Source organism: Equus caballus, chromosome 28 (assembly GCF_041296265.1).
Source record: "Equus caballus isolate H_3958 breed thoroughbred chromosome 28, TB-T2T, whole genome shotgun sequence".
In the NCBI taxonomy this organism is placed as follows: Eukaryota; Metazoa; Chordata; class Mammalia; order Perissodactyla; family Equidae; genus Equus; species Equus caballus.
Genome location: NC_091711.1, coordinates 25,709,121 through 25,728,429, shown reverse-complemented (window position 1 = coordinate 25,728,429; position 19,309 = coordinate 25,709,121). Strand labels below are relative to the sequence as shown.

General features: G+C 39.1%; 1 protein-coding gene across 4 annotated transcripts in view; it reads left to right on the top strand.

Moving 5' to 3' along the window:
- Window positions 1-19,309, top strand: part of FGD6 (FYVE, RhoGEF and PH domain containing 6) — a 106,862-nt gene that overhangs the window by 74,615 nt on the left and 12,938 nt on the right. For all 4 annotated transcript variants that reach the window (XR_011433758.1, XR_011433757.1, XM_014736756.3 and 1 more), the window contains exons 9-14: window positions 8,966-9,016; window positions 11,847-11,905; window positions 11,989-12,060; window positions 12,775-12,843; window positions 13,271-13,354; window positions 14,139-14,218. Coding sequence is in view for 2 of the 4 variants with exons in the window: in XM_014736756.3 (XP_014592242.2) it covers window positions 8,966-9,016; window positions 11,847-11,905; window positions 11,989-12,060; window positions 12,775-12,843; window positions 13,271-13,354; window positions 14,139-14,218 (415 nt within the window). In the remaining 2 variants the exon portion in view is untranslated. The remainder of the gene's footprint in view (window positions 1-8,965; window positions 9,017-11,846; window positions 11,906-11,988; window positions 12,061-12,774; window positions 12,844-13,270; window positions 13,355-14,138; window positions 14,219-19,309) is intronic.

Sequence of the window (19,309 nt, the reverse complement as noted above, 5' to 3'; positions counted from 1 at the left end):
TATACAACTATGTACTGGGGGGATTTGGGGAGAAATAAGCAGGAAAAAAAAAGTGAATGAAATAATTTGTTTTAAAATAATATGTACATATATTATTAAAAAAACAAAGTTCCTCTTCATCTTCTACCATCCAGAGATGACTATCATATATCCTTTTAGGTTTTTTTTTTTAATCTCTATTTGTGCTATATGCAGTATAATTTTTTCAATAAAAAGCTTTTTATTCGTGCAAAGTTACTCCATTGGTATTGAAACAAGTTGAAGCAGTAAGGATCATGGTGGAGAAAATATAATGAAAAATATAATTTAAAAATTCCCCTGAAGTATGTTTTCCACTTCTGTTTTTAGGGGAAAAAAGCAGTCCTTTGAACTTTGATTAAATTTGGGTCAGGTAGTTTCTTTGATCTTGTTCAAAATGTTTATGTTATATTATAAGTGACTTTAACAACATATTATATTACTTTCTCTATAGTCTTTGCCTTCAGTCTGGGATGGTATTAACTCCCTCTAGGTTTTAGAAATCCAGAATTTCCCATGTTGGTAGAAAACGGGATATTAAAACGTCTGTTATAGTGTTCTGAAGCTATACATTTGAGCTATGAGCAGGCTAATAAGCAGATTCGGAAAAAGATCAGAATCAAATTGAGGCATGACTTTTATTAAACCCTTACTTGTATTTGTCTTAAAACAGGGCTATTGTCTGCATCAAAAGTCATTGTAACACCTTCTGTAGGGCAGAACTTGATGAAAGGTAGGGGGCTATCCCAGACACCAGCCAAGGGATTTAGTTTCTGAGGCACCCAAAGGCCCTGATAGAAGGCAATTCCATCCCTGTGAAATGAGGGGGTGATCATATTCAGAATTCCCGTTGTAATTAGCTCTGCTCTTGTTCTGTTGCAACTCTCTTTTAATGGTAGTTGTGGATAAAATATTTTGAGATGATATTTAATAAATTATATCCATGAAGTATTTTATACTATGGAAGGACTTTAGGATGTAATAGGTGAGCACATTTCATCTGCCTATATATTCAGTTATGGCTTTGAAATGTACTCTCACTTTCTCTATAAAACAGAGGTTCTTAACCTTTTTGTGCCTGGAGCCCTCTAGCAATCTGGTGAAGCCTGTGGATCTCTTCTCAGAATAATTTTTTAAGTTACAAAATGAAATACATAAGATTGAAAGAAAACCACTTGGGCTGAAATACAGTTTGAAGTAGTGGTGAGACTAAACAATTTTTTGAGATGTCTGCAACAACTGTAATAGGGTATAAAAAAGACATGATTTCTATGGGGATAAAGTCACTGGTGTCAATGATAATACTGTGGGTTGTTGCCTACATTCATAGGGGAAGGAAATTCTATATTTCTCTTAGAGGTTAGTGAAAATAGTTTGTTTTTGCCCATCCAAGGTTGCATGAAGTCTGCCCATAGACATTCTCCAAAGCCATTCTTTTTCCATTTCTCAGTTTAGATTTGACCCAGATTCCCTGTAAATAGCCAAATGCCTCTATAGCTGGGATTTGCCTTGTTGAAGATCTGGCAAGCTGACTCTTACTAAGAGTTTCCCTCTTAGTGTTTTGTCAGAATCACGGCTCACATCAGGAACTCTTCCAGTTGGAGAAAACAGTGAAATTTGGTCAAATTTGAATTCACTCTGGTGTTTATATTTGCTTTATTCCTCACTAGCTGTTAAGTAAAATGTACTTCACCACCATACACCTAAATTTGCTCTTTATTGATAATTAGGGTGGTGCGGACCAGATATGGATAAGAGCTTCTTTAAGTAGGGCTTGACTGTGCCAAGGTGTTTCTGCACATTTGAGGTTCTCGATAAACCGGCAGCCTTACCAATTGGAAAATGTATCCATGAAGAAAAGAAATCTCAGCCAAGTCAAAATAACAGATCTTTGCTTCTGTTGGGAGACTTTCTACAGGTTTGACCTCCTATAAGGGCATTCTGGATACGCCCAGCCAGTCTTTCCAGCTAAAAAGGGACCGAGGGGAGATTCTGTCCGTTGTAAGATCTGCTCCAAAATTTTGCCATAGGATAAACCTGGAATCAGGTTTGGTTCATGAGTGCTTTGGCCATACCACCTCAGGACCAGACTTACTGTAGCCTAGGGTAGACCACGGCTGCCTCATGTTATGCACCGCACAAGGGCTCCTGGCTAGGGTCCAAGTCCAGCATGCATTCTGCTCACCTTATTGTGTGCCTGGTGAGGGGCTGCATCAGCCCAGGAGAAGTGGCCTTTTCTAATTCACGAAAAGACATTGCCTACTTTTAAGCTGTGAATCTGAGACTGAGAACCCAGAAAGGTCATTTTTTCTAACTTAGACAAGCACCATATGTACAAGAGGCAGCCCTGGGCCATATATTCAAGGACCAGAATTGAATTAATGTTTGAGAAGCAGGAAAATTAAAGCAGGGGCCAGAGCACTCTTAATTAGTCAGACTGTCATAACATCATCTCAACTACTTCGTAAAATATGAAGCAAGAAATGTTAACCCTAAATGGAGTGTCATCATAAATTCAGGAAACATTTATTGAATATACATCAGACCTTGTCCTAGGTGCTGGGGATATAAGGATAATTAATTCAGGCTCCTTGTCCTCATGAAGCCCGCAGTTTAGCATTTGTGCATAAAATGATACTTGACACTATAGAACCATTAAGTTAGCTTCCCCCGTATTGCTGATGCTCCATGTTCTCGTTCAGGTTAACTTAGAATTTTGGAATTTTATCGATGCGTATCAAAATGATTTTGTATATAGGAATAAATAGAATATATCATTAAAGAATATTCTGGGAGAGAAACATCAGTCAATACATACTCTAAAACGTCAGCAGTTACAGATGTGTGATACCATCGCAAGAATAGACCTATTTACTAAAAAATAATTATTCTCCTATCATTGGAATAGGGAGGTAACTTGAAATAGACCCTGTGGTTTATAAGAATCTAATGTATAACAAAGTAGGAAGTGCAAGACAACAGAAAAAGAAAGGATTATTTATTGAATAATCTGTTAAAATTTGAAAAATTAGTTGATTCGTACATTAATGGATAGACTAAAAATAAAATCAAAACTAAATATAAATAGGCAGAGCACAGAGGATTTTTAGGGCAGTGAAAATACTCTGTATGATACCACAGTGATGAATACATGTTGTATATTTGTTCAAACCCATAAATGTACAACACCAGGAGTGAACCCTAACGCAAACTATAGACTCTGGGTGTTTCTGATGTGTTGAGGTAGGTTCAGCAGCTGTAACAAATGTGCCACTCTGGTGGGGGTGCTGCTACTGGAGGAGGCTGTGCATGTGTGAGGGCAGGGGATATATGGGAAATCTCTGTACCTTTCCCTCAATTTTGCAGTGAACATAAAACTGCTCTAAAAAAAATCTTAATTAAAAAAAACTATATATACAGCCTTAAACTCTAGGAAAACCAGGAACAAATAAAATTGGTTATTTATTAAAACTGTAAGGTTAGGGAGAGGAGGAGAGATGATTTTTTAAGGCCAGAAAAATAAAGAAATTATGAAGGAGAATATTGACACCTTTCAACTATTCTAAATAGTAACATTATAAAGGTTTAAAATATAGATAAAATAAGGGGCCGGCCCGGTGGCACAGCAGTTAAGTGCACACGTTCTGCTTTGGCGGCCCAGGGTTCACTGGTTCGGATCCTGGGTACGGACATGGCACAGCTCGGCACGCCATGCTGTAGTAGGTGTCCCACATATAAAGTAGAGGAAGATGGGCATGGATGTTAGCTCAGGGCCAGTCTTAATCAGAAAAAAGAGAAGGATTGGCAGCAGTTAGCTCAGGGCTAATCTTCCTCAAAAAAAAAATTTTTTAAAGTAAGAACGAACAGTACATCAGAAAATATATTTGTAGCAAATATGAAAAAAATTACTATTTCGCTAAGAATATTAAGACCCTCATAGATAACTGGACTAAAATATGAACAAATTCACTCAGAAAGAGTATACATAATAAATACACAGTGGCATGTCTAACATCCTCTGAATCATAAATATCGATTAAAACAAGTTTTCAGTTCCCCCCTCCTACATTAGCAATAAAAAACTACAGTACACAAAACTGGCACTCAGTGAAACTGATATTCTCATATATTCATAATGATATTTTAAATTGTTATATTCCTTAGGAAAGGTTTCTCAGGATATATATCAAGTACTGAAAAAAAAATTTCATTTTCACTGATCCCAAGGAAATAATCTGAAGTATGGAAAAAGACAAATACATCAAGATATTGATCAGTGTTACTTGTAATTAAAATGATCACACAATTTATTATCCAAACCTATTACTTTCAAGAGTACAAGGGGCGCTATTTATAGTTAATCCTGGACAATGGGTATACAGCAGAATCATCATGAGCAAATTAGAATGTATGGCCATCCTATTTATAACAGCCAGAACAAGACAATTTGATAATGACTTAAAAGTCTAATAGTTGAATCCCTAAGTATCATGTGATAGATCCTTATAATGGGATGTTATTCAGCAATCCCTAGAGAAAAAAAAAATGTATGAGCTAAAATACTTTAAATGGGCTATAAAATCCTTTATATTATTAAAATTAAGTAAAATCAAGCATTTATGGAAACAGGAAATACTTTAAAATCATAATAGTTATTTTAGAGAGATGTTCATGGTTCAAGTTTTTTCCATTATTTAATTTTCCAAATTTCCTGTAATGTGTTTTAGAATTTTAAAAATATGTATGCTTCATAATACTTGAGAGTGAGAATCATTACAGTTTTTCGATCTGGTCCAACTTACTTTATGTATGAGGATGTTGACGCACAGAGATGGTACAGGGCATGGCCAAAGTCAGGTGCCTCTGCTAGACATTCTGGACAAAGAGGTTAATCTAGCTTCTCACTCACAACAAGGGCTCTGACCACTTCACCACGCTACCTTGAAGATGGTAGCATTGTGTCTTGCAACCTGACACTTGATTTTCTTTTTTTTTGGTATTTAAAATTATCTGTACTCTGTTTCACAAGTCAGGAGAAGTTTAGATTACTTCTTTTAAAATTTGAAACTTTAGTAAACAGGCTTATTGGCTAGATTTATTTTTCTCTGGCTCCCATAATTCTGTATGTGTTGCTAATCTCCTTACATGTTTAGGGAGGAACAAGAAATCTGGATAATATATAGCAATACATGTCCTCAAGTTGAAAACACTTAACTTTGGAACGTTACCCGTCCTTTGCTCATTTCCTTTGTGCTCTACCGTCAACCGTTTCTCAGCACACAGTGCAGGAATCTGACTGGGTGTTGAAGTAAAAAGTCCCAGATTCCCACAGATGATTCATTGTTAGGAATGGTTAAGTGTACTCCTGAATAGTTTTCTGCTTTAAGGTGATTATTCATTGATCAGGTAATCAGTGAGTGGCAAGGCTTACTAGGAGCCCATATATAAAAAATTTAGACCTCTAATAAGGTAGAGTTTTTGTTGGGTCCTCATTCTTTCACTCTGGGCCTCGTACATGGAACAAAGTTAGCTTGCATATCGCTTGAGGCTGCACATGCTACGTTTAAGTTAATTTTGTGTTGCTAATGTTGGATGGTGATGATGATGGGGGTTAATTAACTTCTGTTAATCAATGATGCCACCTGGTGGCCAGAAAGTGCATTTTGTCGTTCCCTTGTAAGCTGCACCAACCTTTTTTTCTTTGATATAAATAATCTCAGTAGCATCTGAGGCATTTTTATTAGTGAAGTTTTGAAAAATGCTTAGTTTGGGTTGGCAGAAGCAGGGCAGTCATGGAATACTACGGGTCTTACATGGCAATGTGAAATGACTACTCTGCTGTTCTCATTTCTTTTAAATGAAACTCCTGCAGGATAATAGGTACTAAAGGGTACGTAGTAAACAATTCTCTGTGACCAATGCAGGCATGTCTGTCTGGTCTCCCTTCCTGGGTTTCACCTGGATTGTAACAGTCACTGGGCCAGCTGGTGGTTTCAGTGTTCTTCCTGTCTGACTCAGAGGGTGATCAGTCATGTTCTCATTCTGCAATTAAAAGGCGTGGAGTGGTTTTTTTTTTAAGATTTTATTTTTCCTTTTTCTTCCCAAAGCCCCCCAGTACATAGTTGTATATTTTTCGTTGTGGGTCCTTCTAGTTGTGGCATGTGGGACGCCACCTCACCATGGCTTGATGAGTGGTGCCATGTCTGCGCCCAGCATCTGAACGAGGGAAACCCTGGGCCACAAAACCGGAGCATGCGAACTTAACCACTCGGCCACAGCACTGGCCCCAAGGCATGGAGTAATTTTTAACTGAGGGTAGCGTGCACTTGTCTTCCTTGAAAAAAAAGGGTGGATGGATGGATATATTGGAAAGTTGAATTTCTAAAATTCAGTTTTGGAAGTTGAATTTTAAGATTTTAAAAAAATTGTCAAGGAAAGTAAACCTAACTCCATTACTTCCTTAATCAATAGCATGATTTTGCAACATGTTAGTGGTAGGTTTTCTGCTCAGCCAGTTTGTCTATTTCCATTCTGTTCCTGAAAGTTCAGGTTGGCAGGCAGCAGCTGAGCTTGAGTACAGGGAAAGAAAAAGCAACTCAGAAGCCTATCGGGCTCAACACAGTGATTCTGAGGTCAGGATTTCCTAATACGGACATCTCCCAGTGAGCTCTGTTGGTTTAGAGAAATGTCTCAGTTTGTGTGGATATACTCCTGTATGAAAGAACAAGAATTGAAAACAAAATAGAAACTTGCCATGAATCTGATACTTAGGTAAATCTGCTTTCCTCTCCACAATATTCAGCTAACTAGAAGCTCTAGGGAATGTTGCTTTTGATAAATGAGGTAGCCTAGGCGTTGAGAACATCTAAGAAGAGTACAGTTTTCTCCCCAACCCTGTCACTCTCATAGAAAAGTCAAATTGTTTCAACTCACCAAACATGGCATATATGGAATGCATTCTGAGCGGGGTCAGAGTGAGATTAAGTTGATTTTCCATCTCCACATGAGGCGAAGTGTAAGGTATACCCAACATATTTTGTTAATTTTTGTGGGTTTTTTATCTGTTTGATTGGAAGCATGGTCTCCAGCTTGTGTGTTCAGATAACTTTAAGATCTAAATTGCTGGTGATGGTCTCTGGCAAGACAGAAGCTATGCTGTGGTGCATGAGAGCTTAATGTCGTCATACATGATATCTCACCATGGCTTGTTGCCAGTGCTGCATATTTCTAATGTGCATGTCCAGACTCACACAGGCTTTTGGATCAGTGTCTCAAAGATGTACAGTTTCAGCAGTTGAGTGTGTGTATTTGTGTCACCTATTAAGGTTGAAAAGCTGCCACTAACATCCAAGTTTCCCTTTGTGACTTTGAGCATGACTTCATAAATCCATGGGATGAAATTGTATCTGTTTCATAATACTGCTCAGTGAAGATTGGGTCTGATAGATATGCCTTTAGTCCCCTAATATGCTTTTCCTCTTTCCATTTTCTCAACTCCCACTGGCATTAGGATTAGTTTCAGCCTTTATTGCCTTTTACTTAAACTAAAACACAGTCTTGTCTAAAAAAGTCATTTGTTTTTTATTCATTAAGCATTTCTTGTCCCTTGCATGCAAAGGCCCTTGCTAAGTGCTATGAGAGATAGAAAGATGAATCAGATGTGGGTCTTACCCACAAGGAGCTTTGAGTCTAATGAAAAGGAAAATGGTAGAAGGCATAAAGTGAGTAACTGCTGTGTCATGTATTATTCAAAGGGAGACAATATTTCTTTCAAATGGAAAATTTGGTAGGAGAGAGGAATTGGAGATGAGCCTTGAAGAGTATTATGAATAGAATTTTTATATGCAGAGACAGGAGAGGATTCATCAGAAGGGAACATTAGAGACAAGTATGGAGCCAGGGAACACATGAAAGTATTTAAGGAATTGTGCAGAATTAGATGTGGGCAAGAACAAAGAGCCTGTGTTAGGCAAGAGCAAGGGAGAAAAATCAGAAAAGTCAATAGGGACCATGTAGTGGGGGACTTTAAATTCCAGGGAATAGAATTTGTTTTAATTTGATAGGTAATAGAAAACCATCCACCATTTCTCAACAAAGGAGTATTCCCTTGAAATCCTATGCCATTCCTTGGTGTTAAAGATTTATTAAATATAACCTATTGCTTTAATTTTTTTCTGTATTGTAAGAACCACTATATACCATGTTGCTTATTTACAGACTGTCTTCATCTAGACCAGGATTTCTCAACCACAGCCCTGTTGACATACTGGGTCAAACAGTTCTTTATTGTGGGGCTGTCGTGTTGATTTGTAGGATGTTTAGCAGCATCCCTGGCCTCTGACCACTAGATGCCAGTAGCACCCCCTTCCCCCTAGTTGTGACAATCATAAATGTATCCACACATTTCCAAATGCCCCCTGGGGGCAAACTCACCCCCATTTGAGAACCTCTATTCTAGACATGTGTATTGTGTTCCTCTGGTGTTCTGGGCATTGTTAGACTCTTGGATTTGTCAATGTGCCTTAATGCTTAATGCATCCAATCTATTAATGCTTGGAATTATGTACTAGATGTACATCTGATCTTGAGATTAAGTTATTTCATATTTGTTGGAGTAAAAGAGCTAAACTACGCCTCAGGAGACCTGGATTCTAGTCCTGGCTCTGCCACAAAGGGGTTTTGTGACTCGAGTGAGATCTTGTACTTGGTAACCTGATTCTTACCTCTAAAATGACCAGTGTGACTTCTGAGGCTCTTTCCAGCTCTGATTCTGTGTCCTGATTTCAAATTGATCTTAGAGCTTTATTCTTTCACATTTTTAGAAAGCACAAATTGAACTAACATGTCTATTAACCAACAAGATTGACTGAAGTATTGAATAAGAAAGACAAATTTTTTTCCTTAGTGCTTTAGTGTACTAAATACTATAATTTTTTTCCTTTTCTAGATTATTTGAAAAATCTCTTAGAAGACTCTGGAGATTACAGAGACACTCAAGGTAAATAAGTTTTGTGGTCTTATATACTGTGGAAGTTTTTATATTATGTTTATTTGGACCTAGAAAGTGAAAATATAACAAAACCCGTAGATAAGACTCCATTTTATTCATAAGAAGCCTTTTTTTTTTTTTACTCTATTTTGGGCAGATTAAAACAGAACTAGATAAAATGGCAAATGGTATTGGATGCAGGTAAAATTATAGGGGCAAGAGAGGCCCAGGGCCAGCCAGCCGGGGGAGCCAGCCTCCTGAGAGACAGACCCAGCATGGCCTGGGGTCAGGAAGCTTCATCCTCCTGTGCTCAGTCACTCTGCTGGTGGTAAATTCACCTTCTCTAGATGTCCATTGCATTCAGAAGCAGGGATTGAACCAGTTGATCTGCAAGATCCTTTCAAGCTTTAAAATCATGAGTCCATGAAGTGACCAAACTACACAGATCAGGGATAAGGTCTACAATAGCATATTATTCTGGGACTGTTTAATGGTGGGTATTAGCTTTGACACTCTTCCACCCCTCACCCCCAGTAGTACTTCAGGGAAATTGTCTATTACAATACAAGAGACTCCTTGGTGTTCATGGGATAATCCACTGTGTGGATTTTTCTCTTTCACACACACATACACACACAGGATTAATTCTGTTTGGGATAGTTGTGTTTCTTTCTATTTATCCCCAAACTACCTCTGTCAAATGTCATAGATATATCCCTGGTTATAGTCTGCAGAAACACATTAAACAAATCCATGTCCACCTCATTAATTTTATGAATTTCTATCACATTCTTGTGCATCCTTTACATTTTCAGATTATGTAGCTGAACAGGTTTTTAACACATTTTGTAGAGATTCTTATTCATTTTCTTATTCATTTGACTTCTTAACATCTTCTATTAGCAAATGTTTTGCTTTTAAAGGTGCTTTTTAAAGGGTAAAGTTTGGAGTGGGGGATATGACAATGCTTCTTGTCTTTGGTGAACATATAATCTAGTTGAAGAAAAAAAGTCTATAACTCTCATCAGATAAAGAACAAAGTAGATGTGCTGAGCACTACAGAATCATTTGGAAGAGAGGAAAGTGTGACGATTGAAGAGGCAGAGCTTTGCTTAGAGAGGAGTGGGACTGGAGATGACCTGAAGGTTGGACAAGAGGAAGAGTGGCCATTCCAGATCAGAGTCTGTCTTATGAAGATAAAAATTTGAGAGAGATCTTAGGAAATCGGGCCTCAGGAAAACGTCAGTCTCAGGGCTTCTACCTTCAAGGAAAGTGAATTATTAGCTCCATGTTACAGATAAAACAAATACAGGGCCAGAGATTAAGGAGCTCGTTTAAAGGAAATTACGCACTTTAGCAAAGATGGGTTAGAATAAGCAGTGAACGGTGAGGTGCACTATATGGCCAGCGGCACAGCAGTAAAATGGTGAGAGACGTAGATGAGATTGCTGAGGGTGAGGGAAAATGAGACAAGTATACCTTTTGAAGGTAGGCAGAAGAGTTAAAGGAGCACAGCCACCAGGGCCCCTTAAAGGGATGCCATGGGAAAGCAGAATTGCAGACAAGATGGAAGAAGGCAGAGCTTAGAGGCCAGGGGACCAAATAGGAGCAGCTTTATCATTTCATCCGTTCATTAAATCCTAAAGCTTGTCTCTCTTCCCACTGGGAATTCAACCAGGCCAGAAACCAGGGACATGTCCAGGGTCACCTCTTGACTATCTGCTATGTGCTGAGTGCCAGGCACAGTAAATTCCCTAAAGAAATACTGCTTTCCTATAACACGTTTAAAGACTATAGAAATCTCCAAGCTTGGTACCAGAAAGAGAATCTCTTGGTAAGTTATAGTAGGTGGACCAAAAAACCTCAAGTCCTCTCCAGAAATTGAACTTTTTAAAAAAAAAATAGTGCTTTTGTTGATAATTACTGTCACTGCCACCCCACCCTCAGGAGACCATGCTTCCCTTCCGTCTTTAACACCAGCAGTTTTTCTCAGTAGGAATGCTACTGTCATGTCGTACGGGATAACCTCCTTGTGTGGATTTCCAGGTAGTATTGCATCCCTGACTCCCACCCACTAAAGGCCAGTGGACCTTCCCAGTCATTGTGACAACCAAAAACTGTCTTTACACGTGTCCAGATGTCCCTATGGAGCACTGCTGTCTTGGGTTGAGGACAGCTGTAGCCCAAAAAGGGACCAAGTACAGACTTTTTCCCTTGTATCTAGTTACAAGGATGACAAGACTGGAGCATTCAAAAACATTTTGTTAAAGGCAAGGAGTTAATAAAAAGAATAAAACGCAGATGAAGCTAAATAACCCAGCTCACAAAATAATGTGTATAATTTCCTAAGGTCTAGTATGCTTCGATGTGGCATGTTTTCCCTCTTGGGATGAGACTAAGAGAAGGCAGCGAAGTCCTGACCCTCTTAAATAGTCGCTTCTGAATAGTTCTGGTTTCCTATCCGAGGGTCCTTCTCTACCAAGGCAGTTTATGCTAGAATGGGCCTTAACTTCCAGGTGAAATCCTATCCTCATCGTTGTAAACTTCAACAGGATAATCAAAGGTCAGCACAAAACAACCCTGCCATTCATACTGTTGGCACACATGAATGTCTCTTTAGAGTCTTTGGCTTATTTTTTTTCATAAGTACTGTTTTAGCCTGATTTTCCTTAGTTTTGCCCTCATTAAACCTCATCATCTGTGTTTCTGCCTACTCACAGTTAACCAAGCTCCTCCAGTAGTCGGTTGCTATGAACTAGATATCTTGTCGTCCGGATTTGCTTAGTGTTGCAATTCATTGGTAATGACCAAATGTCCCTTCTCTTCCTGCATGTTTTAGATGCCCTTGCTGTTGTTATAGAAGTAGCCAACCACGCCAATGACACCATGAAACAAGGAGTAAGTATCCTGATTTCAGTGGCTGGTGTACTACTGAACCTGGGAGCCTGGGCTTTCATATGCTTTACATTCTCTTTTGGTAGGATAACTTTCAGAAGCTTATGCAAATTCAGTACAGCTTAAATGGACACCATGAAATAGTGCAGCCTGGACGGGTAAGTGTTTTAGACTGCCTTTTGCAAATTTAATACAATGCATTTAGGCTCTGTTTGTAGGTAATTTTCATTTCATTTATGAAAATAGGTCATTTGTTATTGTTCCTCTTCATTGACCCAATCAAGATCAACTAAGCTCATTCTGTCCATTCAAAACATTCGTGATTTAAGTCACTGTGACAAGAAGTCCAATTCAATTAGGAAAATGGCAAGGGACCCCACAGAGTATCTGATTAAATAGGATCATTTTATTGTGTAATACTAGCTGACCTCATGCAGCTTTAATGGCAATTTCATTTAAAACTTTTAATGTAAGAGAGGATTATGAGGGGAGGGAGAAAATTGGTATTTTGTTGCTCCTCATAGAGCACAAAAGTGGCCTCGGGAATGAATTCAGGGAAATTACAAAATGCAATTGTCAGGATGTTGGCTATGCCTCAGGATCAAGTCCATGCTCAGTCAATTACATTTCAGACCACATAGTACCCCTGGGGCCAATATTGGATTTATGAAACTCTGCTGGCTTGTCTAATTCCTAAGTGACTTACAGAGTTTAAAAAGAAACCATGAATGTAAAAAGTCACAGGGAAACTATGTCTCCTCAGCCCCCACAAAAAAAATTCTGAGGAAAGTTGAAAAGGAAAATATATGTACACATATATTGCAGTTGTGTTAAGGTGTTGGACTAAATGAGCGTTTGTTTGGATGAATTAGGTTTTTCTCAAAGAAGGAACTCTGATGAAGCTGTCTCGGAAAGTCATGCAGCCCCGAGTATTTTTCCTGGTAAGTGGCCATGTGTGTTTGTGATGAGCTTTGAGGCAGAGATAACTGCTTAATGGAAGGAGACATTTGTACCACAGGGAAGCACAGCACGTTCAAATAGTGCGTTTTGAATTTAGTTTCATTTCTAATTTGGAAAATTGATTCAATTGGGTTTTTGTTTAGGCAGATTGTAATACCTTAGTGGAATTCAGAATTCAGAAAACATTAAATTTGTTATAGAACTTGGAAAGAAAGCACATTTTCTAGAAGTTGTGTTTTTAATAGTATTCTAACAAAACATTCTAGGTGGTTCTAGTTTATAGAAGGATTTTATTCAGAGAGCTTTTAACGAAGAGGTAATATTTTTCCTTTGTTCCTGTGTCCTATCAGTACCTTTGTAGCTGAAATTCGCTTCTTTATTCACCCTATGCAATGTTTCTCCTTTCAGTTTAATGACGCCCTGTTGTATACAACACCAGTGCAGTCTGGGATGTATAAACTCAACAACATGCTCTCACTGGCTGGGATGAAGGTCTGTGCGTCTGTTAGAAGAATTTTTTTTTTACCCAAATATATTTAGAGAAAAAGCCCTAGGATAACCATCTTTCTCACGCCCTTAACCTTTCTTTCTCCATGTGTGACTGTTCAGGTGTTTGTTTGTTCATTCTTATAGTCATTTGTTCGCTCATACATTAATTGATTCATAAGATGTTTATTCAGAACTACTATAAACAAAACTGGGTAATAGATTTGGTGAAAGATACAAAGATGAATTGAAGCATGATTCTTTTTGTCTCCGCCTTTCCTCTAATCTCCCCAGAAGCTTAGCAGCTAGTTGGGAAGATAATATTCTACACATACATAAGTACCTGTAAAATAGACAGTAATAAATGTCACCAAAAAGGCACAAAATTTTGGGGAGTTCAGAAAATAAAGAGCATGCAGCTTTTGGTGGGCCATGATAGGGGGATTGGTGGCAGCTAGGAAAGAGGGAGAATTCAGAGTCTCTTTGGAGGAAGAGCCAAGAGCTTTAAAAAATAGGTCACATTTGGCCATGCTGAGATGTGGGGAAAGGCATTCCAGGTAGAGGGAATAGTGGGAGCAGAAGCCTGGAGGTGGGAAAGTTGGGCCTATGTATATGGAGATATTTAAATTTGTCTGGAGCATAGCACAGAGGAGGGAGAGAATTGGTAGATCAAGCTGGATATGAAGCTTGGTGGTAGATGTCGGCAGCATGGGTATTGAGCAACCTTGTGCTTCAGAGGTGAGATTTTCACTAGGAGGAGTTTTGCTCAAATTGTTTTGCTTTCTTCCAGGTCAGAAAACCCACCCAAGAAGCATATCAGAATGAACTAAAGATTGAAAGTGTAGAACGTTCCTTTATCCTCTCAGCCAGGTAAATTTTAAAAATATGTATAGATGAACATTTGCCAGTATTACAGGGCCGGGCATCTCCAGCATTTTTTACATTTAGGTTAACTACTAGCCTTATTTTGTTTTTTCTTCTTTTCTTTCCTAATACCATGCAGTTTACTCTTGATTCACTATGTAGGTAAAATTTGTAAGAGCTGATGCAATAGTGTGCTAGAAGCACAAAGATAAAAATGATCCTCTGAATAGAATAACTATGCTGAAAAGTGCTTTGCTGATCATTCTTTTAAAGTGAATATCTCAAATCTTCTACAGTGACGCATAATGTTTTTAAAAACATCTAGTGCTTTGTAGTTTACTAGGAAGTTTTCACGTAACGTTGAAAGGTCATCACAAATCTACGAAGTTAAGTGTAGTCGATTAAAAATGGAGAAGACTAAGTTACAGAAAAATTGAGCTGCTGTCTTAAGGATCCATAGCTTGCAAAGTCAGGATACAAATAGAAGTTTTTTGCTTTTAAATCTGTTATTTATGATACCACATTGCCTCAAAGTAGAACCTACTGTGACTTACGTGTAAATCAAGACATATTATCGTAATGTAAATCAAGTGCTAAGGAATATAGGATGTATGACTCATGCATGTACATTATTGAGTTATTGGCTGAGTGGCAGAAGTGGATGTTTGGCAGGATTGGACTGGTAAAGGGAGAGACACCAACCGCGGTAGCATGCTGTGCTGCTGGATTTGGATAGCGAGTCTGAGTGGCTCTCCGACCTAACCTTTGATATAATAAAAATAATGTCAAACACTTTTATAGCACTTATCTTGTGCCAGGCACTCTCATAAGCACTTTCTGTATATTAATTCACTAAATCTTCACAACAACCTTTTAAGGTAAGTTACTACCATTTATACCCATTTCATGGTAAGAAAAGCCACCCAGCTATTAAGTAACAGGGCCAGGATTTGAACCCAGGCAACCTGCTTCCTGCTATGTCCCTACCACTAAAATCAACTAGGATCTTAGTAGCAGCTAGAGTTGTAACTGGAACCATTTATTTCTCTACATCAGGCGAGGTGCTACACATTTTATATTTTCTCTTTTAATTTCCATGATAACTAGTGGAGTAGGTATTGTCTTGACCTTCCAGATGAGAAAAATGGAGGCTCAGAGAAGTTTAATAACATGTGCAAGGTTACACAACTAGTAAGCAGTGGAACTGAAATTTGAACCTAGGTCTATCTGACACTGAAATTCATGTTTTTAACCATTAAAACATTGCCTGTGTTCATGGATGTCGAGGACTCAGACCAAATGTCTGACTTCTCAAAAACAGAGGACCACAAGAGCAGCTCCCTGGGTCATGACACTCTTCTGAAAGGGAATGGTCACTGCTGCCTGACACGAGATCTCAAGATGACTGGAGAAGAGAAATACCTGTGTTCAGGGTTTGTTAAATGCTTTCCAGCTACCAGCCAGAGCAGCAAAGTTCCTGGGAGGTACCTGAGCATCCTACAGATCAATATTTGGAGAGTAAAAGTAAACTCTTGAACATAAGTCCCTGTACATCAGGTTCCTGGCAACTACTTAATCTTGGTTCTTAAAAATCAAGGAAGTTATTTTCCAAGATCCGAAGAGGAAATGCCTATAGGAAAGTCAAGTTTTCAATTGCACTTAAGTTTTCTAAGTAAAAATGTGCTTTGGTAAAACAAAATTCTGTTTTAATAAAAATGAAACAGTTCAGGAAAGGATGGTAAATCTTTCTTTCTTTGGTTGCCTATTGTAAATATCTAGATATCCACATTTTTCCAGATCAGCCTTCTAGACCGTAGTAAGATCATTGGGAAACCATCTGAGGATTTTAAGCTAAACATTGGTATGATCTAATTTATATTTTCCAAAGAGCACGCTGGCTGTTTTATAGAAGACAGATTCTCAAACACTAGAGTACAAGTTGGGAGACCAGGTAGGAGACTGTAGATGATGGTTTCTTGGACTAGAGTGGTAAGAAATGGTCAGAATCAGGTAGAGCCAGTATGATTACTGGTGAATTAAATGTGAGGTATGCAAGAGAAATGATAAACCTGGAAAGTTCTTGATAAAGGAAAAGTAAGCTTCTAAGGAAGGATTAAGGTGGCATGGGGGAAAGAGAACTAATACATGTTGAATGCCACCAATGTGCCATGTTCTCCTTCTAAATTCTCCTAGCCACAGTGAGGCAGGTGCTGTATAACATGTAAAAAGGAGATGAGAAGGCCTCTTAGGATCTGGTTCCTGGCTGCCTCACCAGCCTGATCTTTCACTCTCCTCTGTCCCCACCCCACCAGAGCATGGCATGTTGCATCAGTGTGGATCTGTTTATGTTTCTCCATGCCTGCCAGCCTACTTCACATCCTTCTGCTTTGCACAGGCGGCTACTGCCACCTGGAATTCATCCCTTCATTCAGGAAGCAACATGGAGCCTCTGCCCTGGGCCAGGCGTTGTGCTAGGCATCAGGATACAGTGGAGAATTAAAAGGGCCCTTCCTTCCCTGAGCTTACGGTTCATTAGGGAAGACATACACTTAGCAAATATTAGCACCATCAATTATTATTGTAATTAAGTAGTACACGGAAAACTACCAGTAGTACCACAGGAGAATTACTGCTATGAGACTGTAAAACAAGGGACCTTGAACTAGATTTGGTGGAGAAAGGGAAGTCAGAGATAGCTTCCCTAAAGACCTGATGTGTCTGTTGAGTTATAAAGGATAAGTAGAAGTTGGATAGCTAGGCAAAGAGGAAAGGAAGGGGCTCTTGATCATTAGGAATGATGTGTACAAAGGTCCTGAGGTGGAAAGGGGCATGGCATATTCAAAGAACTGAACGGCTAGTGTGGCATGAACGTAGTGAATGAGAGGGAGAGTGACCCAACATAAGCCTGGAGGGACAGGCAGAAAGGTTATGCAAAACCATCTTGCGGATTTTGGTCTTTAGCCTAAGAGCCACAGGAAACCACTGAAAGGTTTATACAGAGGCATGATGTGATTAGATTGGTATTTTTAAAAGAATATCTGCTTGCTGTGTGGAGAATGTTTTGGGAGGGGAACTAAAGAGAATGAGTAAATGGACATAGGGGAAGAGAGAGAGGCATTAAGAGTGAGTCTTGGGGCTGGCCCCATGGCTGAGTGGTTAAGTTTGCACACTCTGCTTCAGTGGCCTAGGGTTTTGCTGGTTCAGATCCTGGATGCGGACATGGCACCACTCATCAGGCCACATTGAGGCAGCGTCCCACATGCCACAACTAGAAGGACCCACAACTGGAATATATGACTATGTACTAGGGGGATTTGGGGAGAAAAAGCAGAAAAAAAGATTGACAAGACTTGTTAGCTCAGGTGCCAATCTACAAAAAAAAAGAGTGAGTCTCCAGCTTGTTCAGTGTATTGGGTGGTGGTGCCATTCTCTGTGATAGGGAATACCGGGAGAGGAGCAGCTTTGGGGGAGAAATCAGGAACTTAGTTTCAGATGTGCATATTGAATGTGAGGTGCCTATGAGTCATCAAAATGGAGACATCAAGGATGTCAGAAGGAAGCCTGGCCTAGAGGCATCTGTTTGGGAGTCATCAGCTTGGAGATGATAACCAAAGCTAGGAGACTGAATGAGTCCGTACAGAGAGACTGCACAGCTCCCTGTCAGACTCCTGTAATTATTTCAACTTAGTCATTACCTCTGCAAATCCTTCCTGGCTACCTAAATAAGGTACCTTACAACTTCCGTGTTGTTTATCTACCTCACATTTATTGTGTCATCTTGTTTTTGTAACTACTTGTTTTTATGTCTCACCTCAATTAGATGTGAGCCCTCAGAAGGGAGGTGTATTGTGTGCCCCCAGTTCATGACTTAGTACCTGGCCCTTAGGCTCCCAGTAAACATTACTCAAATGAATTGAATTGAAGTGATGTGGCCTTTGGATCTCAGAGTAGCATCCTACAGTTAACACAGGTAGCAAATAGCGCAGCAAGGTCTAACACACCAGAAATCCCTTCTCTTGGAGGCTTTTTCCCTTTGGAAGTTCATCCCAATCAATCGGAAGATGGTGCTTATATAATACAAATTTGCTTTCTGGTAATGTACACATTCCATAAAGAAAAGAATACTTGGTTTTAACTGTTTTTTGATCTGAGGAAGATGCTGATGGTTCTGCTAACCATGTTACAAAAGGGGAGCTGGAATGTCTCCACTTGATGCTGCAGGCAAATGTGTGTGGTCTGTGAGAAATGTGTTATCAAGAGCTGGTAAACATTGTTTTGGCAGAACCCACGCAAGAGAGAGCCAGGAATGATTAAATGAAAGAACAGCATATGTGACATGATTTGCACAGTCGAATCACATTCCACATGCTCCTAGGACTCCAGAAAAATCAGACAGCAAAACTCAAATTAGCCATCTGCCTCTCTGCGTTCTGTTACCTCTTCCAGTGACAAGTAGGAGAGGGAGGGAGGGACAGTAATATTTTATGAATATTTGATTGGAAGCCTGAGCATATGTTCTCATTGCGTAGTTCTTCAGAGAACATGAACAGAGGCCAGAGATAACATGGTGGTGAAGGGTTCAATCCTTAGCCACACTAGGGTCTGATACCAACTCATCATTTAGTATAGGCTGTTATCCAAGCAAATTATCTAATATTTCAAATCCTTAAATTATGTATCTGTAAATGGTAATAGTGGGTGGTGATAGTGGGATTGGTTGGGAGGAGCGTTGTAAGATTCAATGTATATTCCATGGAGTAGCTCTGAGGATGAGATGTGATGACATTTGCAAAGCATTTAGCACAGCCGGCTGACGTGCAGTAACTGTCAAATAAATGGCAGCTAGCTGAGGCAGTAATGGTAAAGTAGGAGAGGAACTGAGGCATGTTTTGTTTGCTTTAGAGAGAGAAGGACTGTTTCCATTTTATTTTGTCCTTCATATATAGTGAAAATTTGAGAAATATACTAGTTTCAAATTTTTATTTGTAAACCGGATTTCTACCTTTGAATATCTGTACGAGTGCATATCCTTAATGGCACTTAAGCCATTTAGTAGGAAGGTACATTTTTGAGAGTGGTTATTGTGGGGAAAGCAAG